Source organism: Sebastes fasciatus, chromosome 6 (genome assembly GCF_043250625.1).
Source record: "Sebastes fasciatus isolate fSebFas1 chromosome 6, fSebFas1.pri, whole genome shotgun sequence".
In the NCBI taxonomy this organism is placed as follows: domain Eukaryota; kingdom Metazoa; phylum Chordata; class Actinopteri; order Perciformes; family Sebastidae; genus Sebastes; species Sebastes fasciatus.
Genome location: NC_133800.1, coordinates 2,864,629 through 2,885,966, shown reverse-complemented (window position 1 = coordinate 2,885,966; position 21,338 = coordinate 2,864,629). Strand labels below are relative to the sequence as shown.

Below are 21,338 nucleotides of genomic sequence, written 5' to 3'. Positions count from 1 at the left end.
GAAATAAACTGGGACACATTTAGAACGTTTACGTTTAAAACTGAGTAATGGTCTAAATATTGTAGATTTGTGACATCACAAATGGACAGAAATCCTGACAGCTTGTTTCAAAGGCACAATTTCTGAATACGAGCTGTGTGTATTTCTCCAAGGGTTAAGCGTTTTGATAGTTCAACAGTATTTATAAAGCACTTAAACCTGCTTTATAAAAATAAAGGACATGAAAATCTCACTTCTTGCAATATGGGACCTTTAATCATTCGAGTCCTGTGACCTAAATCCCCAGCATAACTATAACCAAGTTCAACCGGAGCAGAGGTCTAATTAGCCCACATATTGTTACTGAAAACAGCTGTGAGGATGTGGAGGGCCTTAAAGCAGCAGTAGGTAGGTTGGAGCAAATATGATTTAAAAAAAGTAAATGTTATATAACAGTCACTATATCCTGACAGCACTGATCAAATATGAATCAATATTCTGTTCTGTCCTGCCAATAGGAATGCTCTCTCTCTGAAATGACCTGTGATTGGCTAAAGTCTCACATCTCTAGATGTTCTAAAGCCTGAAAACAGATAAGAGCCATGAAGAGGAGCAGAAGTCTTTTCTCTCAGAACACTTGAATTACAATATGCTGAAAGGTTATTATGGGATTGCTGCCCAATGATGCCAAAAATATTCTGCCTACTGCCACTTTAACCACTGAAATAACCCATTATTTAAAAAAAATAAAAATCATAGTGCTCAGAAGTGGTTTTGTTAAGAGTCAAAATGGACAGTTTACATTTTAGAACCAATCTCAGTAACCAGTTCAATCAATTCTTAGCATCTCTGGCCTCCCCTCTCAGGAGTAAGCTGTCACCAGACGCCAGCCCACAGAAGATCATCAACACCCTCCGTCTGCCCTCGGGTGTGGGTGCTACCTGCGTGCTTAAAACCCCCTTCAACAGCACCCTGGACCAACTGGCCCAGACCCTGAACCCCAGCGCCAACAACTCCAAGACCTTGGCAGCCCGCTACTTTGACTCAATGTGTCTGGACTCCTTCACCCAGGGGGTCCCACTCTCCAACTTTGTACCCCCACCTCCCTCACCAGCACCATCAGATGACCCAGATCCTCGCTTTGAGGACGGACTGTGGAACTTCACAGTCGCCCCTCCGACCACAGTTCATGGTATGTGCATCCCATATGTGCCTCTGGTGACCACTTTCCAATGCGCAACCCACTTAAATGGGTGCCGTTTCAAATATATCTTACACTGAAAGATATCAGCCTGAACTGTTCTGGCAATGTCTCACTATATTTTATTAATTTCATAACAAACAGACAAACAAACACATAAGATAAAACAACAATAATGACAATAAGACCCCCACTTCCCAACTCCACCACTCCAGACAACATGGTCACAAACAATATGTAGTTACAAACAAGCTGCCCAATCAGTGCCCGTTATAGAAACGCTCATCACAAGAGCAAAATAATGAGCTAATTAAATAAATGGCTTAAAAGTAAGAAAATAAAGCCCTATTCTATTAATACATGTGATAATTAGAAGAAGAAGAATCCATACTCCATATCATTTCATTTTCTATTACCTGCTATGACAAGTCAAAATGTGAAAACGGTCTATTGAGTTAAAGACGACTCTTCTATGTTTGCTCAGAGCCTGTGACGTCTCCTCCCACCCTCCCCCTCTCCATCCATGAGCCGGTGCGTTGTATCTGCTCCATGCAGGGGACAGGCTTCTCCTGCCCCAGTGGGGTCGGAGGACGCCCCCCCCTCACCAAGGTGGTGACAGGTGACATCCTGGTGGACATCACAGGCCGGAATGTCTCAGAGTATCTGCTCTTCACATCAGACAGACTGCGCCTGCACAGGTAGGACTATTGTGGGAGCATTTCATATTTTTTGGGGTGTCGATACAATAACTGAGGTTTGGAATCATTTTCAATACCAAAATGATACTTCGGTCATTACCTTACTTTGAAAAATATTAACATGTATTTTACAGTTGATTTGGCTCAGTTCTCAAAACAGATTCTCAGTGTACAAATCTAAGAACAAAAATGCTATTTTTGCCCTCAAAATCTTAAATTGCATTGTTGCATTTTAAAATGATATGTTCATATCAAATAATGCTGTCAAACTGAAATAAATTTTCCTCAAAACAGAGTTTGCAGTGATCATTTCTTCAAGCTCATACAATTAACAAAGATAAAAAAACAAACATGTAACTTATGTAGAAGTCAGTATAAGAAATAATGTAGAGGAAAACTTGACAACAACAACTTCAACTTTAGTTTTAGTTGTTGAATAAGAACAACTATGATAATAATAATAATTATTATTATTATTATACAGCATTATTAGCATTATACAGCCTTCCATTTCTGTTCTGTTTTATGACAGATTCTCTTTAATGAAAACATTTCCTCATTTATCCAGGGCTAAAAAGTATTTTTGGGCTTTCTTGTTTTAAAAGGTGCAACTCTGTCTAGAATGGCTGAACAGGTTCAGTTAAAATCATTTAAAGGTCCCATATCGTGCTCATTTTCAGGTTCATACTTTCTAATTTTCTAATAGAACATGTTTACATGCTGTAATGTTAAAAAAGAACATTATTTTCCTCATACTGTCTGTCTAAATATACCTGTATTTACCCTCTGTCTGAAACGCCCCGTTTTAGTACATTTCAATGAAATTGCAATGGTTATAATGTATTATGTAATGGCGTTACTAGGCAACAGTTTGGGTCCATGTTTACTTCCTGTCAGCTGATGATATTTACATACACTGCAACAGGAAATAAACTGGGACACATTTAGAATGTTTACGTTTAAAACCGTGTAATGGTCTAAATATTGTATATTTGTGACATCACAAATGGACAGAAATCCTAACTGCTTGTTTCAGACGCGCAATTTCTGAATACGGGCTGTGTGTGATTCTCCGTATATTGAGCGTTTTGATAGTTTAACAGTATTTATATATCACTTAAACCTGCTTTATAATGTACAAGACCTGAAAATCTCAACGATATGGGACCTTTAAAATATCATTGGTGTCCATTGAAGAGCAAATCTGGAAAGCAGAGGAGGGAATTCTTGGCAGAACATGGAGGCAAAGGTGGAATTAAAAATGCAAGAGCATGTCTGACCTTAAAGTCGGTTTGAGATAATGGACAGGGTAGTGTTAAATAACATACAGTTATGATCACTAACCCCAGTATCAATGCAGAGGGTGCTGTTTAAAATAATTCCAGTATATAAAACAAGCTCTAAGGCGTGGCCTTTGATATGCGTAGGACCAGTAGGAGCAAGAAGCAGATTAAACGATTCCAGCAAGTTTAAAAATGCATACATGCACTTTAAAATCGTCAATAATCAGAATATTGTCAAATTTAGTTTGATAGCAATTGATATTTAACAATGAATATGTTGTCTTACTGTAATAATGAGGTCCAGAGACCTATTTTACACTACAGCAAATACTACATTCATACACACTCATCCCCCACCCTCCATCTATCAGCAGTGAAAATCTTGTGGTTTATATAGTATAAGTTGTACATTGTTCAACCGACCAAAATATATACCAAATATGTACATATTTGTTGTAGCTATTGAGGTTCAATTCCCAGTCCTAACATATACACTACTTACAGGGACAATCATCCTATAAAAAGTGGTAGTTTAAAGCCAATTCAGACCTGAAATTGTTATTATGAGAGAACTCATATTTAAGCATATTTCCCAAAATGTTGAACTATTCCTTTAACTCTTATTTCATTGCACTGCACTGTAACTACATTTAGCCTTGATTACAGAGTGAAGCAGTAAACATGCAAAACTATAATACCTGAGCAAAACTAAAATGTGCAGACTTTTGACTATTTTTTTCTATTTTGTTCACTGACTTTGTTCTCAATAGATACGGTGCTTTAACAGTGGGGAACATCCAGAAATCAATCCCAGCATCCTTTGGGAAAAAGATACCTCCAATGGTTCGCAAGATAGCAGTTCGCAGATCAGCTCAGGTGAGACGGGGCACTCTGAACTGGAAAAGACGTTCACAAGTAGAGTATTTCAACCACTGACAGAGCAACCTCTTGTGTCCAGGTTCTGTACAACAACAAAGGTTACCACAGCATGCCGACGTATCTAAACGTCCTCAACAACGCCATCCTGCGTGCCAACCTGCCTGCATCCAAGGGCAACCCTGCTGCCTATGGTAATTATATAAGACACAACATGGAAAGAGATTTTTTTTTATTTGAAGACATGGATGTGTCTCCCCAGTTAAATGCTACCAAATAAGTGTTGAATTAGGTTGTTGTGTTATGTGTATGTGTTTTGCAGGCTTCACACTGACAAACCACCCAATGAATCGAACCAGTGCCAGCCTCTCTTTGGACTACTTGTAAGTTGCTCAGCAGCACCGATATTTAGTAACTTAAAGGACCTTATTACAACTTGAGGCATTTTTTGTAGTTGTAGCTATTAGCACAAATACATATAACCAAGAGATCTGGGAACACAGTTCAGATGAGTGTTTCTGATGATTAGAACATTTCCAGAGTTGTTGGACTGTAACTTATCCATAATTACCTCTGTTGGTTTCCAGCAAGAGCAAAGTTTTACAATAGTAACTTTAGCAAGTAGTAGTATGAGTATGAGAGTATGAAGTCATTTTGGACAGATTCATGGATGAATTATCATGGATGGTTATTAGATAGTTTACATCCCTCTGTAAATGTCATGTATCTCCTCCTTTCTCCTCTCATCTCCTCTCCTCTCTTCCACTCTCCTCTCCTCTCCTTTCCTCTGCTCTTCTCCTTTCTCCTCTCCTTTCCTCTGCTCTTCTCCTTTCTCCTCTCCTCCCCTCTCTTCCCTTCCTCTCCCCACCTTCCCTCCTCTCTCTTTTCCTATCTCCTACCTCTTCTCCTCCTCTCTCCTCTCTTCTCTCTTCCCTGCCTCTCCAAACCTCTCCTCCTCTCTCCTCTCCTCTCCTCTCCTCTCCCCTGTATCTCCAGGCTCCAGGGGACAGATGTGGTGATTGCCATCTTCATCATCGTTGCCATGTCCTTTGTGCCAGCCAGCTTTGTGGTTTTCCTGGTTGCAGAGAAATCCACGAAGGCCAAACACCTGCAGTTTGTCAGCGGCTGTGACCCCGTCATCTACTGGCTGGCTAATTACATATGGGACATGGTGAGGAGGACACAATGTGTGTGTGACTGGTGCTATCAGAAAGACGGTTGTGGATGTGTAGGAGAAATACTCTGTTTTTGTTAGTCTTACTGTGAATACTGCAGTATTTGTCCAGGTCTGAACATGTTCTCTCTTCTCATCATCATCTCTCCTCAGCTGAACTACCTGGTACCTGCCACATGTTGTGTTATTATTCTGTTTGTGTTCGACCTGCCGGCCTACACCTCCCCGACTAACTTCCCTGCCGTCCTCTCCCTCTTTCTTCTCTACGGGTGAGACATCTGACTGCACACACACACACACACACACACACACACACACACACACACACATATTTACTTATCAGGCATTATAATCTAATGCTCTGATGCAGAACAACCCGTCTGGTTGATTCAGTTCACTGAAAATTACAAAGAGCTGAATGGATTTTAGTTTGTGGTGGTTCCAGCGGTGAAAAATGACATTACAGTTTTTCTCGATTGTTTACACACATTTTCTGAAAGCATGCCTCATACTCTCAGAACTCTACACACAAATCAAAAAACACACACACAATGGGCAAAACCCCTCAATTCTCCTGCAAAATGAAACTTTACATTCAAAACAATGTTATTTCTTCTCAAAATGGTATTTTGTTTTCAAATGACACACACAAACCATCATATGAATAGACATTTATAAGAACCAGTTGAACACTGATGTGCTCAATGTAAAACACTATGATGAATGGAAAACACTTCTTCTCCATTCATCATGATGACTTAGGCCTTTTTTTTGTTCAGTGTTACACTTACTACAGACAGTACATACATAAGTGTGTTGTAAAATATTTTAGAATATTGTTTTTATACTCAGAACACACAAATACACGGTAACAAATATATTTTATTTTCCCCACAAAAACAATGTACACAGTGTACATCCCAACCAACACAAAGTTGCACATACAGTGGTCTACATACAAAACAACAGAAGAATTTACTGTATACAGTCACAGTAAAAAAAAACGGAAAAAAAAACTATGCTGCATCCTCTCTTCTGTTTCGGTCTGGCCACAGCACCTCATCCACATCACAAGCAATGTAGCAAACCTACCTATTCATACGCATCAAAGAAAGAGGAGCAAGCCCATCATATGTGCAGTAGGGCTGTTAGACAATACAAAGAGCTCTTGCTCTTTGAGCAAGATAAGAAACACCAGACTTTCTCCTGATGTTTGTGTTTGTATGTATAAATATTTTTTTTTACATTAATATTAAAAAAAAATAATGTGGAAATATGGAAGAAGCTATAAATGACAATCAATGTGCTGGGAAGGATCAATCCACTACATAGTTAATTAATGTCAAACCAAAGGGATCTCTTAATTTTTTTTTTTTATATGATATGTGCCATTGGTCGGATGCTGTTTGTACACACAGCTTTCAAAGTTGACCACTCCTCCTCGGCTCAATGAGCGAGCGAGGGAGAGAGAGCAGCGATGGTCGAGTGAGCTATAGAGTGAATGTAGGGAGGGAGCGGCATTAGTGTGAACAAATCAGAGAATTACATCGTTATTTTCTGATTGTTTCACGGCAGTTACCTTCTAAAGCACAAATTAACACAACCACAGCTCCACACAACCCTGCAGGAAGTTGCAGAGTTACCGGATTTTGAATGAATGCAGCCGAAGGGGCAGGCTTCATCCTGTCCGCTGTGGCTCAACGCTGCTCTGGGTCGACCTCAAACTGACACACCACAGCATTCTGCACACAGCAGAGGAGAGACAGAGGAGCTGTTGGAACACTGGAGCACATGCACATAAAAACACACAATATCTGTTCTCAGATGTGAAATACGGCTGCTTTGTACTTGACAGAGCTAAAGAGGGACTTGTGCCTCGGTATCAGAAGTCGGGGGAAGTGATGAAGCGGTGGGGCCGAAAACACTCTTTGCTGACACCCAGAAGAGTCCTGAACACAGCATAATAAAAGAAAAGAGAAATTACAGGCAGAGGGCTGCAGGGTCTTTATAGATACAGACACTTTAAGTGGGTCATAAGAAGAGAGGGATTATTTTTGTATGAGTCTATACATTGTTTTTTTAGAACATTCCTGCATATTATACTTTTAAGTGATCAATTTTAAATGGATAGCATACCCTTCTTTAACATTGCATAATAGGCAGAGGGCAGACAGCCTTCCATAAAACAATGGACTACTTTCTACTGAAAAAATAGTCCCTGTGAAAACCGTTTAAAGTTGTGTAGTAACAGAGTCATTGTTCCTGTAAAGATTATCGATGTTGACTTTTCTTAAATGTCATTTTTCAAAGCTGTGAGCAGCACATACAAAATTCCATTCACCTCTATTAAATTGGGGTGTAGGCAGAAGTCTCACAGACAGATATCGCCAAACCTGGAAAAAATAAACCAAACCTGTCTGACCGGAGAGATGCCACTAAAGGGAAGTGATTTTTTTTTCATAATATGGGTGATCTGACCCATATTAACATTAAGAGAATATTTTCCGCTCTCTGAGTAGTAATATTTTACTTAAAATGCCAAGGCAACATATGATAACCCCTGTAGCAATCAATCGTAAATTCTGCTCGTTATCATTTTTTTGCTGACATAAATACAGTATGTGCCCATATTGCTGTTAGTTTCATGTTGCACAGATGGTTAAAACGAAAAGGGCATGACGTTTCCTACCACAGTATCCTGTAGTTTCATTATGTGGAAACACCCATGGGTGCAGCAGTTTTGATTCCAAGATCTCCAAACTGTCAAGCAACTAATAGATAGATAGATATAATAGATAAGAAGGCTGAAAGGCCTCTGAACATAAAACCTTCACTCTGGGCTAAAAGTGGTTGAAGATAGGACACAAGAGAGAGAGAAAGAGAATGAAAGAGAGGGAGGAGAAGATTCAAGATGATTCTCACGTAGAAAATACTGAAACAAACTTGACTGCAGAGCACACTCCCCACTGCTTTGCCTTCATTCTGATATTTGATGACAAATAACTCCCTGCATATGTGATCTAGAATAACAGCAGCAATCCTGGCTGTCACTATCACTATGTGAAATTCAAAATTAGTAAATTACCTGTGTAGAATGCAGTTTCACAGAACTCTGACTAGATAAATTAATTTTTTGCATCTTCATGTTTTGGTGCAAACTGAAAAAAACGTTAGCCTCTTACTGTAAGCCCTAGCCCTAGGAAAAAAATCCTAAAATAACATACCCAAAATGAATCAGGAATATTTCCTCAACCAAAAGGCTTATATACATATTTCTGGTTTCCTTTGAAAGGTAAGCTTAGAAATATGAATTCATTGTAAGCAAGCCTATTTCTATTAATGTTCCAGAGGAAATAGAGATGCAATAAAGGGGAAAAAAATAAGATTTTCATCCTCGCCCACTGGCGCCCAAATAGGGAGGACAGCAAGAGTTTTTACCCCCCACTTTGGTAATAAAGTGGTAATGTCTGCCGTCTAATATGTTGGGCCTTTATCCAATCATAATCCACCATTGTGTAGCCCAATTCAAATGAAATCAAAGTGATCTGACATCTAGCCCGCCACAGTCTATGTAGGCCTGCCCCAGTCTCTTATTGGGGTGGGGTTTATGATTAAATTGTTTACTAGAGAACAAAATTCTTCATAGATCCAGCCTCTTAAGATTGCTCTCAAAGTTCACCAGATTGATGCATTTCATTTTAAAATGGACAAAATGATCTTCCATCACGACCATCTTTTATCGCACCTTTTTGTAACGACGCCACGCAGGTGGACCCGGTGTAACTTGAAGTCTGTTCCCCCGTTGACTAGTGTTTCCCTACCTGTTAAAATTAGGGTTCGGGAATAAGGGTTGGTTCAGGATTAGGTAGGGGGAAACATAGCGACGGGAAACAGTATTCGACACAACACCGGTACCGGGTCTGTCGGGTTAAAAAGGTTTTAGCAAGTGCTCTCCAGTTTCTTTCTTTCTCTCATGTCTTGCTCTTCTATCCAGGTGGTCCATCACTCCCATCATGTACCCAGCATCCTTCTGGTTCGAGGTGCCCAGTACAGCCTACGTGTTCCTCATAGTCATTAACCTCTTCATAGGCATCACTGCAACTGTTGCCACGTTCCTACTCCAGCTCTTTGAACATGATAAGGTCAGTGTGACTCTTGTTATTGGAAGTTCAGATACTGCAGCTTGCCAAACATTTTCTGAAGATTTAACCCCTAATGTTAAATGTCAACAATTGATTCTCACACTAGAGCTGGAGTAAATATCAGCAATTGCTAATACTGCCACATGTTTAGAAGATAATAAATCTAAAAATAAATCCTACTAAATGAATATAGAGCATTGTCCAATAGACAAGTTTGCTTTTGTACTACAGCGTATCAGACGTCGATATTTTTGTATTTATTCCTTCACTATTTTCATCTCCTCCAGGATCTGAAAAAAGTCAACAGTTACCTGAAGTCTTGTTTCCTCATCTTCCCCAACTACAACCTGGGCCATGGCCTGATGGAGATGGCCTACAATGAGTACATCAATGAATACTACGCTAAAATAGGTACAGTCATCGCTAGGCTGCCGCACACAGAATGCACGAGGATACTGTATAGTCCTCACATGTTGACAACGTTATTTGTGCTCTAAATCCTAGAGCAATTTTTTTTGTTTTTCTCACCACTCTTGTTTCAACATATAAAAGTGTAAACAGTTCTACAGTTAAAGCATGTGCTTTTAAATAAGTGAACAGAAAGAATTATAATGTGTGCACGTGTGTGATACACATTACATAAAAGAACATATTTATGTACTGTTTGTCACGTGCAAACAGGAGGATTCTATAGATTTGTCACTTTAAGAAAAACAGAAATTAGCTCATTGTGTGTCATTGTACATTGTAGTGACTGGAATCAGCTGAGGCGATGCCTAGCAGACAGCTTGCAGCTGTGACGGCACCCATCTGTCACTCATTGTGGCCACACCCTTAGTTAGGCATTAATTTAAGCCTTGATGTAATTTAAACAGGTGAATCATATAGAAAATTCACCTCCCCTGTATAGTTGTTATGAATTTAGCTATAGAGAGCAAAAGTGTTTTTTGTACCAGGCTGTAATCATGTTTATTCCAGCCAGCCCCAAGTGGCTGTGCCATGAACTGCAGTCTTTGGCACTTAATTTTTCAGTCCCGGAGGAAAAGTGCATTTGTTTGGGACTGTTTTCAGTGGTGGAATAATCCACATTTGATGCTTTAGTGAGTATTTCCAGCAGCAGGACAGTGTGTGGAATTGAGTCAAAATAAACTACAGTGTGTGTTTAGTCTAGGGACTGAGAGGCAATAACTATATTAGTTGGATACATGCATTGTTGGTTTGGGTCTTTTCACAAGATTTGTTGGCAGTAAAAAATAAAATAGATTATTGCCATTTCTTTAAACTATGCCTGAACAAGGTTTATCTATAATTCTTTTATTTTTCACACGGATAAATGTTTTTGAAAGAATCATAAGAGCGTAAAGTCAGAAGATATAAGTTTGCTGTGAATATGACCTTTCAGGCCAGTTTGACAAGATGAAGTCTCCATTTGAGTGGGACATTGTGACTCGAGGACTCGTTGCCATGACAATTGAAGGCTTTGTTGGCTTCCTCATCACCATCCTCTGCCAGTACAACTTCCTCAGGAAACCCCCGTGAGTGATGTGTTTCTGTCTGAGTGTGTGAGGTGTCAGGTTTTACTGTCAGTCCCTCAGAATTAAAGAGTGACCTTCTCTTTTAGGCTGCCATTTTAAAATCAACAATAATGCATCACAGAGAAGGCTATACTAGCTACCAACTCCTCCACCCACAGTAGCAGAAAACTGAGTTGGAGTAATGATTGACTGATGATTGATTGACACTTTATCTCAAAATGGAAAATCATTTTATTCCTTTAAGTGTTGCCTCTCTCCTAGGGATGTAAAAAAAGAATGCACTTAATAATGCAGTAATGTTGCATAATGCTGTTTTTGTCCCGTCACCCAAATGACAGAATTTGCCACAAATGTCCCATCATTTCTTGTCAGAGTCAAAACTCAATCAAATCCAAACACACAGACATCATACACACACAGTGCTATTATCAACAGACCTCACTCTTCACAGTGATATCAGGTTCTCCAAATGAGTTCAAATCACGTCATGTCACCTCATATCTAAAATATGGATATAAAAAGAGCTAAAATTAGGGATTGTCTAAAAAGTACATGCAAGTTGGCCAAGACAGCTGTATTTGATCTATCTATCTATCTATCTATCTATCTATCTATCTATCTATCTATCTATCTATCTATCTATCTATCTATCTATCTATCTATCTATCTATCAATATATTTTTCATAGATACTTCATGCCAACTTTATTTTCATCTGGACTTTGTCCCTTTGCATTCACAACCTTCAGTATTAGAGAAAAATAATGCAATACGGTCCAGTGCAATTCTGACTGGTATTTCCCGACTGTTACACTCAGTTACACAACTTTTAATCCGACTCAGTTAAGACTCTTTTTATGATTTACATTTTTTCTTTTAAATACTTGATTTTTTAAATAAATTTAGGTACAGGTTATTTTGTATATTTTATGAGCACCTAAATTCACACACATATGAGGAGCATAAAATGGAATCAGAGAAAAACAATTTAAAGCTTCAGTAGGCATATTGTAATTCAAGTGCTCGGAGAGAAAACTAGACTTCTGCTCCTCCTCATGGCTCTGTTTTCAGGCTTTAAAAAATATAGCCCGTGACGGGAGACTTTGGCCAATCACAGGTCATTTCAGAGAGAGAGCGTTCTTATTGGCTGTGCTCCGGTTGGTGGGCAGTGCTTGGTATTTCCTCAACTGATCTCAACATGGCTGTTAGGTCGCAAACTTTCTCATTTTACAGCTAAACAGTACATTACAAGATGTTTCTGAAAACATTTGAGGAGAGAAATAGGCATTACAGTAACAGAATATGATTCATATTTGATCAGCCCTGCCTAGTTTGACCGTTCGGTCGGAGTTCGTGAGTGATTGACAGCTGCTCATAGACGGCAGCTGGTTCCCCTCCGGTCTGTGAAATCTTGCAGATGCCGTTAGGAGCACCGGAGGACACAGAGGCACATAATTTTTTTTTTTCAGATGACTTGTCTCATGCACTACTGTCAGGATATAGCAACCGCTTTATGAAAATCACTTTTTTTAATCATATTTGCTCCATTTCTACCCACTGCAGCTTTAACACAAAAAAATGAGGCAGGCTAGATGATTTCTTACAACTTCCAATGAAGGTCCAACCACTTCTGATGTAAATACAAATACAAATAGTTTTGGATAATATACAGATAGCAATAGTAGCTTTCCATTACACCCTTACCACTTACTACATGTTAAATCCACAGTAAAGTGCAACCAGCTTTGCTTATACCTGCTCTCTGGTGTTTGTTAAAAGGCATTTTAGGAAATGTAGGATGTCACTTTCTGAGGTACACTAAAGACAAAACTGAAAATAGTTTGTGTGTGTGTGTCCAGGAGGGTTCCAGTCAGCAGCCAGCCTATAGAAGATGATGATGTAGATGTGGCCTGTGAGAGACGAAGAGTATTGCGAGGAGATGCCGACAACGATATGCTGAAGATCGACAACCTGACAAAGGTTTAAACACTCATCAACGTTAAAAAAAAATCCCAAAAGCTACGGTTTTGTTTCCACAGAAATTTGCACACAACTTTACGTTTTACTCAAACATTCACTGACTTTTAAATGCTGTGTTCAGTTATGCCAGTACAGCAAATGAACCTACCAGTTAAAACAACCGTTATACATGAGAAATATAGGAGCTAAAACTGGTCCTTTAATGTATATATCTACATGTGTTCAGGTTTATAAATCCAGGAAGATGGGTCGTATCCTGGCAGTGGACCGATTGTGTCTGGGCGTCCGGCCCGGTGAGTGTTTTGGACTGCTGGGAGTGAATGGAGCCGGGAAGACCACCACCTTCAAGATGCTGACGGGAGACGAGTGCACCACTGGAGGAGAGGCCTTTATTGACGGAAACAGGTCAGTGCCAGAAAAATAACAGAACCTTTGTATTTAACTTCATGTGTTCTGTATTCTTTATTCTTCAGCAGCAAGGCAAAAACAGACACATCAAGACAGACTCATCAGACAGGGAACAGAATAGAAACTACCAACCAACAGTTAGGAAAAGCACACACTAAGGAGAAATGTATGTGGACACCCCTCTATTTTGTGGAGCTCAGCGGCCTCAGCCACACTCATTTCTAAAAGGTGCATAAAATCAAGCATACAAGCATACAGTCGTACAATCCCCACTGCTAACCATCTGCAGTAGAATGGTTGGTACTGTGCAAGAGCTCAGGGACTTTCCATGTGGCACTGTTATGCAATGATTTGCTGTATTTGAACGGTCAACTGTAAGTGCTGTTATCATGAAGCAGACATCTCATCAGCTCAGCTCATGCTCTAGGTTGCAACAATCGCTCAAAATCAGTCAAAACCATGTCTGGAGAGATGAATCACACTTCACTATCTGGTGGTCTGAAGGATAAATTTGGGTTTGGTGGAGCCGATGAATGCCTGAATGCAGTTTGCCAACTTGGTCTGGGTCTGTTTTTCCTGATCTGGCCTCCTTAGTTCCAGTGAAACAAAGCCTTGCAATGATGTTTTAGACAATGTGTGTGCTTCAAGCTTGTGTTAACAGTTTGAGTTTGTCCCGTTCCTGTTTCGACATAGCAATGCCTCTCTGACCTCAACCCCATCAAACATCTTTGGGATGAACTGGAACGCTGACTGCCAGCCAGGTCTTAGTATCACCCAACATCAGTGCTGGACCTCACTAATGCTGTTATGTCTGAATGGGAGAAAATCCCTGCATCTGGGTGGAAAGACTGAAACCAGAAGAGAGTTTGGGTGTCCACATATGTTTGAGTAATACAGTTAGCATGAGTTTTGTGTGTAAATTGACACAAAACAGAAATTTCACTTTTTTTTGTCTCTTGACCTGACTGAAGTCCAGGCGGCATTAACAGATTAATGGTCCCTTAAAGTCATAGGGATATTGAGAAATCTTTCCTGTGTGTGCGTGCATGTGTGTGTGTGTGTGTGTGTGTGCAGTATCCTGAAGGACCTGTTACGTGTGCAGCAGAGTATCGGCTACTGTCCACAGTTTGATGCTCTGTTTGATGATCTGACAGCCAGGGAACATCTGGAGCTTTACACTCGCCTCCGTGGCATTCCTTGGAAAGACCAAGACAGGGTCAGTCTCACACACACTCACACACACATTTGTCTTTCCACATTTTTGAACCTACCAGGTTCCCCGCCAAAAACAGATGACTCGTCATCGCCGACTGACATTATCCTTTACACCCTCTAGGTGGTGGGGTGGGCATTAGAAAAGCTGGAGTTGTCAAAGTATGCAGACAAGCCTGCCGGCACTTACAGTGGAGGAAACAAACGCAAGCTTTCCACTGCCATTGCTCTGATTGGATACCCCTCACTCATCTTCCTGGTAAGAAGTTTGAATGGATGTTTTAGTCTATATGCTGCACCATTCCCAGGGCCTTAAAAACCAGAACTGCCGCACATGGCACCATTTAGCCACAGCATGAAACGCATCGCGCGTTCCATTAACTATAATGTAAACCCATCCGCAGCAACAGTAATCGCTCCGAGAAAGTGCGACGGGAGTATAGTAACGTAGTTTAAAGAGTGGAAGAGACACACCTGGAGGGCGGGAGGGGACGTGGCTGGATCCAACAAACACAAGAAATCCTCCATGAGACCGCTGTTCGTATCCCTTGTGTCAGCCCCCAATAGTTTGTCCCACATAGTTGTCCTGTAGTCTCCTATCAGCATCAGGTGTTTGGAAATTGCACACATTGTACACAGCACAGCACACAGTGACATTTAGCCTCTGCATTTAACCACACCCAGTAAGGAGTAAGGAGGAGTAAGCAGCGGTGGGCAGCAACTTTACAGCACCTGGGGAGCAGTTTTGGGGTCCAGTACCTTGCTCAAGGGTACTTCGTAGTGCCCAGGTGGCGAACTGGCACCTCTCCAGCTCCCAGTCCACACTTCGTACTTGGTCTGTGCGGGGACTTGAACCGGCGTCCCTCTGGTTCCCATGCCAGGTCCCCACAGAGTGGGTTGTTGGCTTTAGATGTTGAGGTGCAGAGTGAGCAGTAGAGGTTTTTAACAATGTCATCTGGGCATTGGATGTCAGACTTTTAAAGGTAGAAGGGGTGTCTGAAATTTGTCCCCCCTTTAAAGGGGAACGCCACCTAAATTAAGAATTCCAGTAAGTCATTTCCATGGCCTACTCTCTTTCAAAGCCAGAAACCAGAGAAGTAAGTCTCAAAACTTGTGATGTCATCAGGTATATAGTCTGGAGCTGCTCCATAAACAAATGAATGGGAGAGTGATTTTGTGGACCCACAGAATGTTTTTTTCTTTTTATACCCAAATGAGCTTTATTCTACTGTAGTGTTGTCAGTTGTGAAACAGAAAATGTTCCCATACACTCAGAACATTCCCCTGGCTGCTCTCAGTGTCATCTAGAACATCTTTCTCTATTCATTGTCTATGAAGCAGCTCCACAATTACTTAACCTTTTGTTTAAGCACTTTAGTATTTGGGAGAGAGTTTGTCATGTTAGCTGTCTTAGACCATAGGAATAACATGTATGAATTTTGAAAATGGGCGTAGGTCCCCTTTAAGCTTGACCTCCAAGCTTTACTTTTTTTTAGTGATGTCACCGTGTTCCCAGATCTCAGCTGTTACTTTGGTGAGTAGTAGAATGTTATTGGAACTGACAGAAATGATGGACAAACTGGAATGATCCTTTAATGTATATTCATTTTGGGATGTGATTCTGGGAAACATTTGTCAATTTCATGTCAGGTAGACATGTAGTGTGACATGTAGGCAACAGGAACTACAATGAGAGAAAAGTGTAAATACAGTATTACTTTTAGCTTGTGAACTGTATTTTGTGGGGTTTTCCAGGATGAGCCCACCACTGGCATGGACCCGAAGGCCCGCAGATTCCTCTGGAATTTGATCCTGGACATAATCAAGACTGGACGCTCTGTAGTGCTGACATCACACAGGTGAGACACCTCAGTCCTCACATTCAGTGGAATTCTGCTTGAATACCTTTTTACTGTTGTGGCTTATTTTCACTTCATTTTCACCACAGTTGTACTTAATCTATCATTTCTGTCCTCTGCAGCATGGAGGAGTGTGAGGCTTTGTGCACCAGACTGGGCATTATGGTGAACGGCAGGTTTAAATGCCTGGGAAGCATCCAACACCTCAAGAACAGGTCAGGAGGATGAAGATCCACCTTTCTTTTGTGATTTATAGATGTGCTCTTATCTGCATCCTTTTAAACACAGTTTGATACTAACAGCTGACAGTCATTTTCTGGTAAATGGACTGCATTTATCTACGTAGTGCTTTTTGTTGTTGTTGTTGTTGTTGTTGTTGTTGTTGTTGTTGTTGTTGATGATGATGATGATGATGATGATGATGATGATGATGATGATGATGTTGTTGTTGTTGTTGTTGTTGTTGTTGTTGTTGTTGTTGTTGTTGTTGTTGTTGTTGTTGTTGTTGTTGGCCGGAGGCAGTATGTTTTCGGGTTGTCCGTCCTAACGTCCCATTCTCGTGAACGCTATCTCAGGAATGCCTGGAGGGAATTTCTTCAAATTTGGAACAAACGTCCACTTGGACACAAGTATCAACTGATTAGATTTTGGTGGTCAAAGGTCAACGTCACCTGACAAAACACGTTTTTGGCCATAACTCAAGAATACATATGCTAATTATGAAGATTTCACACAAACGTCCAACAGGAGAAAGTGATGAAGTGATGACATTTTGGACAAACATAGATATAAACTGCAACTTGACTGGCTGGGAGAGGCATACAACCCAGGCAGCAACATCCGGTTCTGAAAAGTGAAGCCAGTGCGGAAGAGGTTTAAACTTGCATTTTTTCTAACAGCCAGCAGGGGGCGACTCCCCTGGTTGCAAAAAGAAGTCAGATTGTATAGAAGTCTATGAGAAAATGTCCCTATTTCTCACTTGATTTATTACCTCAGAAAACAGCCTAGTCACCAGGAAAAGTTGTTAGCATTTACGTTTCTGCAAACCACAGATACGTTGAATATGGACGTTTTTGCATTCGCTCAGATCAAGTGACGCAGTACAGCGACCGATGCGCAGAGTAAGTAATGTAGTATATCGAGCGCTCGTGACTGAAAGTTATGTGGTTTAATAACGACTATAAGAGGCAAGAAATTCCACATAGGGTGGGAGGGGAGGTGGATGGGTCAAACAAACAGAAGGCGAGACTAGGAGACCACTGGTCGTGTCCTGTGTGAAACCAAAGTAAATGCTCGACTTTACGCTTTTTACGTTACAGTGTTTTGCATAACGTTATTGCATGATATTTTTTCTAACCTTAACCAAATAGTTTTGTTGCTTAAACTTAACCAATCGTTTCACATTAACCATGTGTCATTGGGCATTTCTGCAAGTGATACAAGGCTGATATGAAAAGTATTCATGACATTTTTTTTGGTTCAGAAACGTCCACATTCAACGTATCACGTGGCGTGCAGAAACATACAATGGCAAAAAAAATAATTCTGGCTATTGGGTTGCAGTAAACATTGTAAACATGAGTTTATGGTCTTAATCTCTAGTTTCAAGTCTTCAACACAACATGATGTTCATTTAGTAAATTATGGTCCCATTTAGAGTCAGATAGACCATAAAGCAGGGGATGCTTTAGGGCGGGGCTACCTTGTGATTGACAGGTCGCTACCACGGCGTTGTCCGGTCTGAGAACTTTAACCCTTTCACTGTGTGTTTTCAGTTCTTGAAAGTTAATTGCAACATTTTGGTCACCTACAAATGTCTTATTCAGCGCTCGGTTGTACTTAGCTCCACCCTCTACCCTCACACCGTTCAAACATTTGGAGTCACCTGTTATATTAATAGTTTTCTTTTTTCCTTTAATAATAACTATTTAAACAGAGATAAAAACAGAATAATTCAGACACCAATTACATTTGAAATAGTTTTTGCCCCAAAAGAAACATAATTAAATGTTTCAAACTTCCATTTAGTCAATGTCCCCACTGTTGGAACCATTTGAATTTCTTTTCCATTCCAGAAAAGCGCAAGTGACCCTCGATCATTATTGAACCACAACAGTGAAACACACTGCAGCTTGTTCTGGGCTGCATTATTGTGCACTTGACACTGAAATAGAAACCTGGTCCTGTTTAAATCTGCACACATTTTGTTGCTCCGCTTGCTGTTCCTTTTACCAATCACTGCTGATTTATTTTATTCTTATTAAAGTGTTGCTCAGAGGGATCTCGGTCTCTTTCTGCCTTTGCAGTGGTCAGTTTGGTTGAACCATGTACAAAACAAACCCTTCATACTAAATAGCATCTGTTTGTAAAGAGGACTTTCTACAACCTAAAACGATGAAAGTCATTCAAACAGGAGATTCCAAACTTTGGAAAGGTAATGTTTGTCAAAACAATGTGCTTATCTTTTAATTGTTGAAATATGGAATAACTGGAAATGAGAATGTATATGCAGTATATGTCTGAGTACCCTATGACAACTATTTGTTCTGTGTTGTATTGTACTTATGCTACTGTTGCGTAGCATACAAAAAATCAAGTATTAAAAAGAAAAAAACTTTGGCAATCATGTTTCTCTGATCCTGTTCCAGGTTTGGGGATGGCTACATGATCACAGTGAGGACCAAGAGCAGCTCTAATGTGAAGGAGGTGGTTCGATTCTTCAACAGAAACTTCCCTGAGGCCGTGCTGAAGGTAGATCACTGCAGCACCCTCTGTCCTTTGTACCAGTCTGTCCACTGAGCTCCAGAAGAAAGTAGAGTATTGATGAATATTGCCCCTCAGGTTGATGGCAGGTGCCCAGTATTTTTTTTTCTTTTCTGACCACTACAAAATCCAGGAGTCATATAGACAGGTGCATTGGATCAAAAACATGACTGAAAGAACCAAAACATCCTGCACACTGTCCTTTGTGTATCATGTCTAGGAAGACATGAAGAAACAGTGATTTGACTGAACAATTGGTAATGTTAGAACAGAAGTTTCATTTCACACATATTAAACTTATTTACTGCACGGTCCTGGCTGTGGGGGTAACAGGCTTAGCAGGGAATTCCGTCATACGTCCCTCTCCCCAGCAACGTTTTCCAGCTCTTCCTGGGGGATCCCGAGACGTTCCCAGGCCAGACCAGATATATAATCTCTGCAGCGTGTTCTAGGTCTACCCCGGGGCTTCTTACCAGTTGGACGTACCCGGAAAACCTCCAAAGGGAGGCGTCCAGGAGGCATCCTGATCAGATGCCCGAAACCAGCTCAGCTGGCCCCTTTTGACGCAAAGCAGCAGCGTCTCTACTCCAAGCTCCCTCCGGATGTCTGAGCTCCTCACCCTACCTCTAAGGCTGAGCCCGGCCACCCTACGGAGGAAGCTCATTTCGGCCACTTGTATCCGCGATCTCATTCTTTCGGTCACTACCCAAAGCTCATGACCATAGGTGAGGGTCGGAACATAGATGGACTGGTAAATTGAGAGCTTTGCCTTCCGGCTCAGCTCCCTCTTCACCACAACGGTGTAGTACAGCACCCGCCACACCGAACCGCCTGTCCATTTCCCAGTCCATTTTTCCCTCACTTGTGAACAAGACCCTGAGATACTTAAACTCCCTCGCTTGAGGCAGTGACTCACTCCCAACCCGGAGGGCACTACCGTTTTCTGGCAGAGAACCATGGCCTCAGACCTAGAGGGTACTGACTCTATACAAAAATAAATTGATTTGATTTGATTTGATTTGATCCCGACTGCTTCACACTCGGCTACAAACCGCCCCAGTGTGTGTTGAAGGTCAAGGTCTGATGAAGCCATCAGAACCACATCATCTGCAAAGAACAGAGATGCAATTCTGAGGGCACCAAACCGGACAATCTCCTCCCCCCGGCTGCGCCTTGAGATCCTGTCCATAAAAATCACAAACAGGATCGGTGACGAGGGACAACCCTGGCCGAGGCCAACACCCACCGGGAATGCGTTTGACTTTGTGCCGGGTAAACGGGCACAGCTCTCACTTTGGTTTTACAAGGACCAGATGGCTCGTAACAGCGACCCCGGTACCCCATATTCCCGCAGAACCCCCCACATGACTCCCATTTTTCTAACCTGATGGGTCAAGGTTAAAAAATATTGCAAGCTTTATCACAACCGTTTATTTTCTAGTGATTGTTATTATGGAAGATTTATACGCTAGGTATGTCATCATAACTTAAATCAAATTTTTATCCTAAAGTGGTTATAATTAATATATTAATTTTATTAATGGATCATATGATTACTATGTGAAAGGTGTCGCTCAAAGTAACAAACCATTAGAGCGTTAAAACCGCCCAACACACATTCTGAATCCAGAATTCAAGGTTTCGGTTCAGGACAGTTCAGAATGTGAGTTTTCAGGCTGCAGCGGTACAAAAACTCATTCATTCCATCCTCCATCAAAATATCATGTAGCAACAAGAAGTAGTATTATACGATAGGATTTTATTGGGGACTAAAATATTGTGACTTGAGTATTTATTATCTAGTTTGATTATACCTGGTTTTATTATTTAAAACTGTTATCTTTTATTACCTTTTATTATTTTAAAGAACTACTGTCTCACATGCAACGTGTGAATTTAAGACCGTTTATGCCTGAGTGTACGTATGATCTATGTTCTATTCATGTATGTGCATTGTGACATTGACAAGTGTGTTGTGTGATGCAGCGGTTTGGAGATGAGACCTGCCCCAAGTATTTAAACCCTGCTCCAAGTGTTTAAACACCCCTCCAAGTTTTTAAATTCCATACCCAAATGTTTAAACCCCCCCTCCCAACTTGTTTAAACCCTGTCCCCAAATGATCTTTCTAAATAAGACATTTTTTTGGTTTTGTCCTGTTCGATATTTTCCATTTCATATTTCCAGAAGAACTGTTTTCACATTGCAGAGTGAGGTTTGGTAAATACCTT

General features: G+C 40.8%; 1 protein-coding gene across 1 annotated transcript in view; it reads left to right on the top strand.

The window, feature by feature from the left end:
• The window catches only part of abca2 (ATP-binding cassette, sub-family A (ABC1), member 2), a 116,323-nt gene that overhangs the window by 91,601 nt on the left and 3,384 nt on the right, over window positions 1–21,338 (top strand). Inside the window, exons 30-46 of the mRNA XM_074637117.1 lie at window positions 846–1,171; window positions 1,665–1,878; window positions 3,932–4,037; window positions 4,120–4,231; window positions 4,360–4,420; window positions 5,034–5,208; window positions 5,365–5,480; window positions 9,206–9,353; window positions 9,641–9,764; window positions 10,756–10,888; window positions 12,747–12,867; window positions 13,094–13,272; window positions 14,350–14,491; window positions 14,612–14,746; window positions 16,243–16,346; window positions 16,469–16,561; window positions 18,995–19,097. Of these exons, the coding sequence (XP_074493218.1) occupies window positions 846–1,171; window positions 1,665–1,878; window positions 3,932–4,037; window positions 4,120–4,231; window positions 4,360–4,420; window positions 5,034–5,208; window positions 5,365–5,480; window positions 9,206–9,353; window positions 9,641–9,764; window positions 10,756–10,888; window positions 12,747–12,867; window positions 13,094–13,272; window positions 14,350–14,491; window positions 14,612–14,746; window positions 16,243–16,346; window positions 16,469–16,561; window positions 18,995–19,097 (2,392 nt within the window). The remainder of the gene's footprint in view (window positions 1–845; window positions 1,172–1,664; window positions 1,879–3,931; window positions 4,038–4,119; window positions 4,232–4,359; window positions 4,421–5,033; window positions 5,209–5,364; window positions 5,481–9,205; window positions 9,354–9,640; window positions 9,765–10,755; window positions 10,889–12,746; window positions 12,868–13,093; window positions 13,273–14,349; window positions 14,492–14,611; window positions 14,747–16,242; window positions 16,347–16,468; window positions 16,562–18,994; window positions 19,098–21,338) is intronic.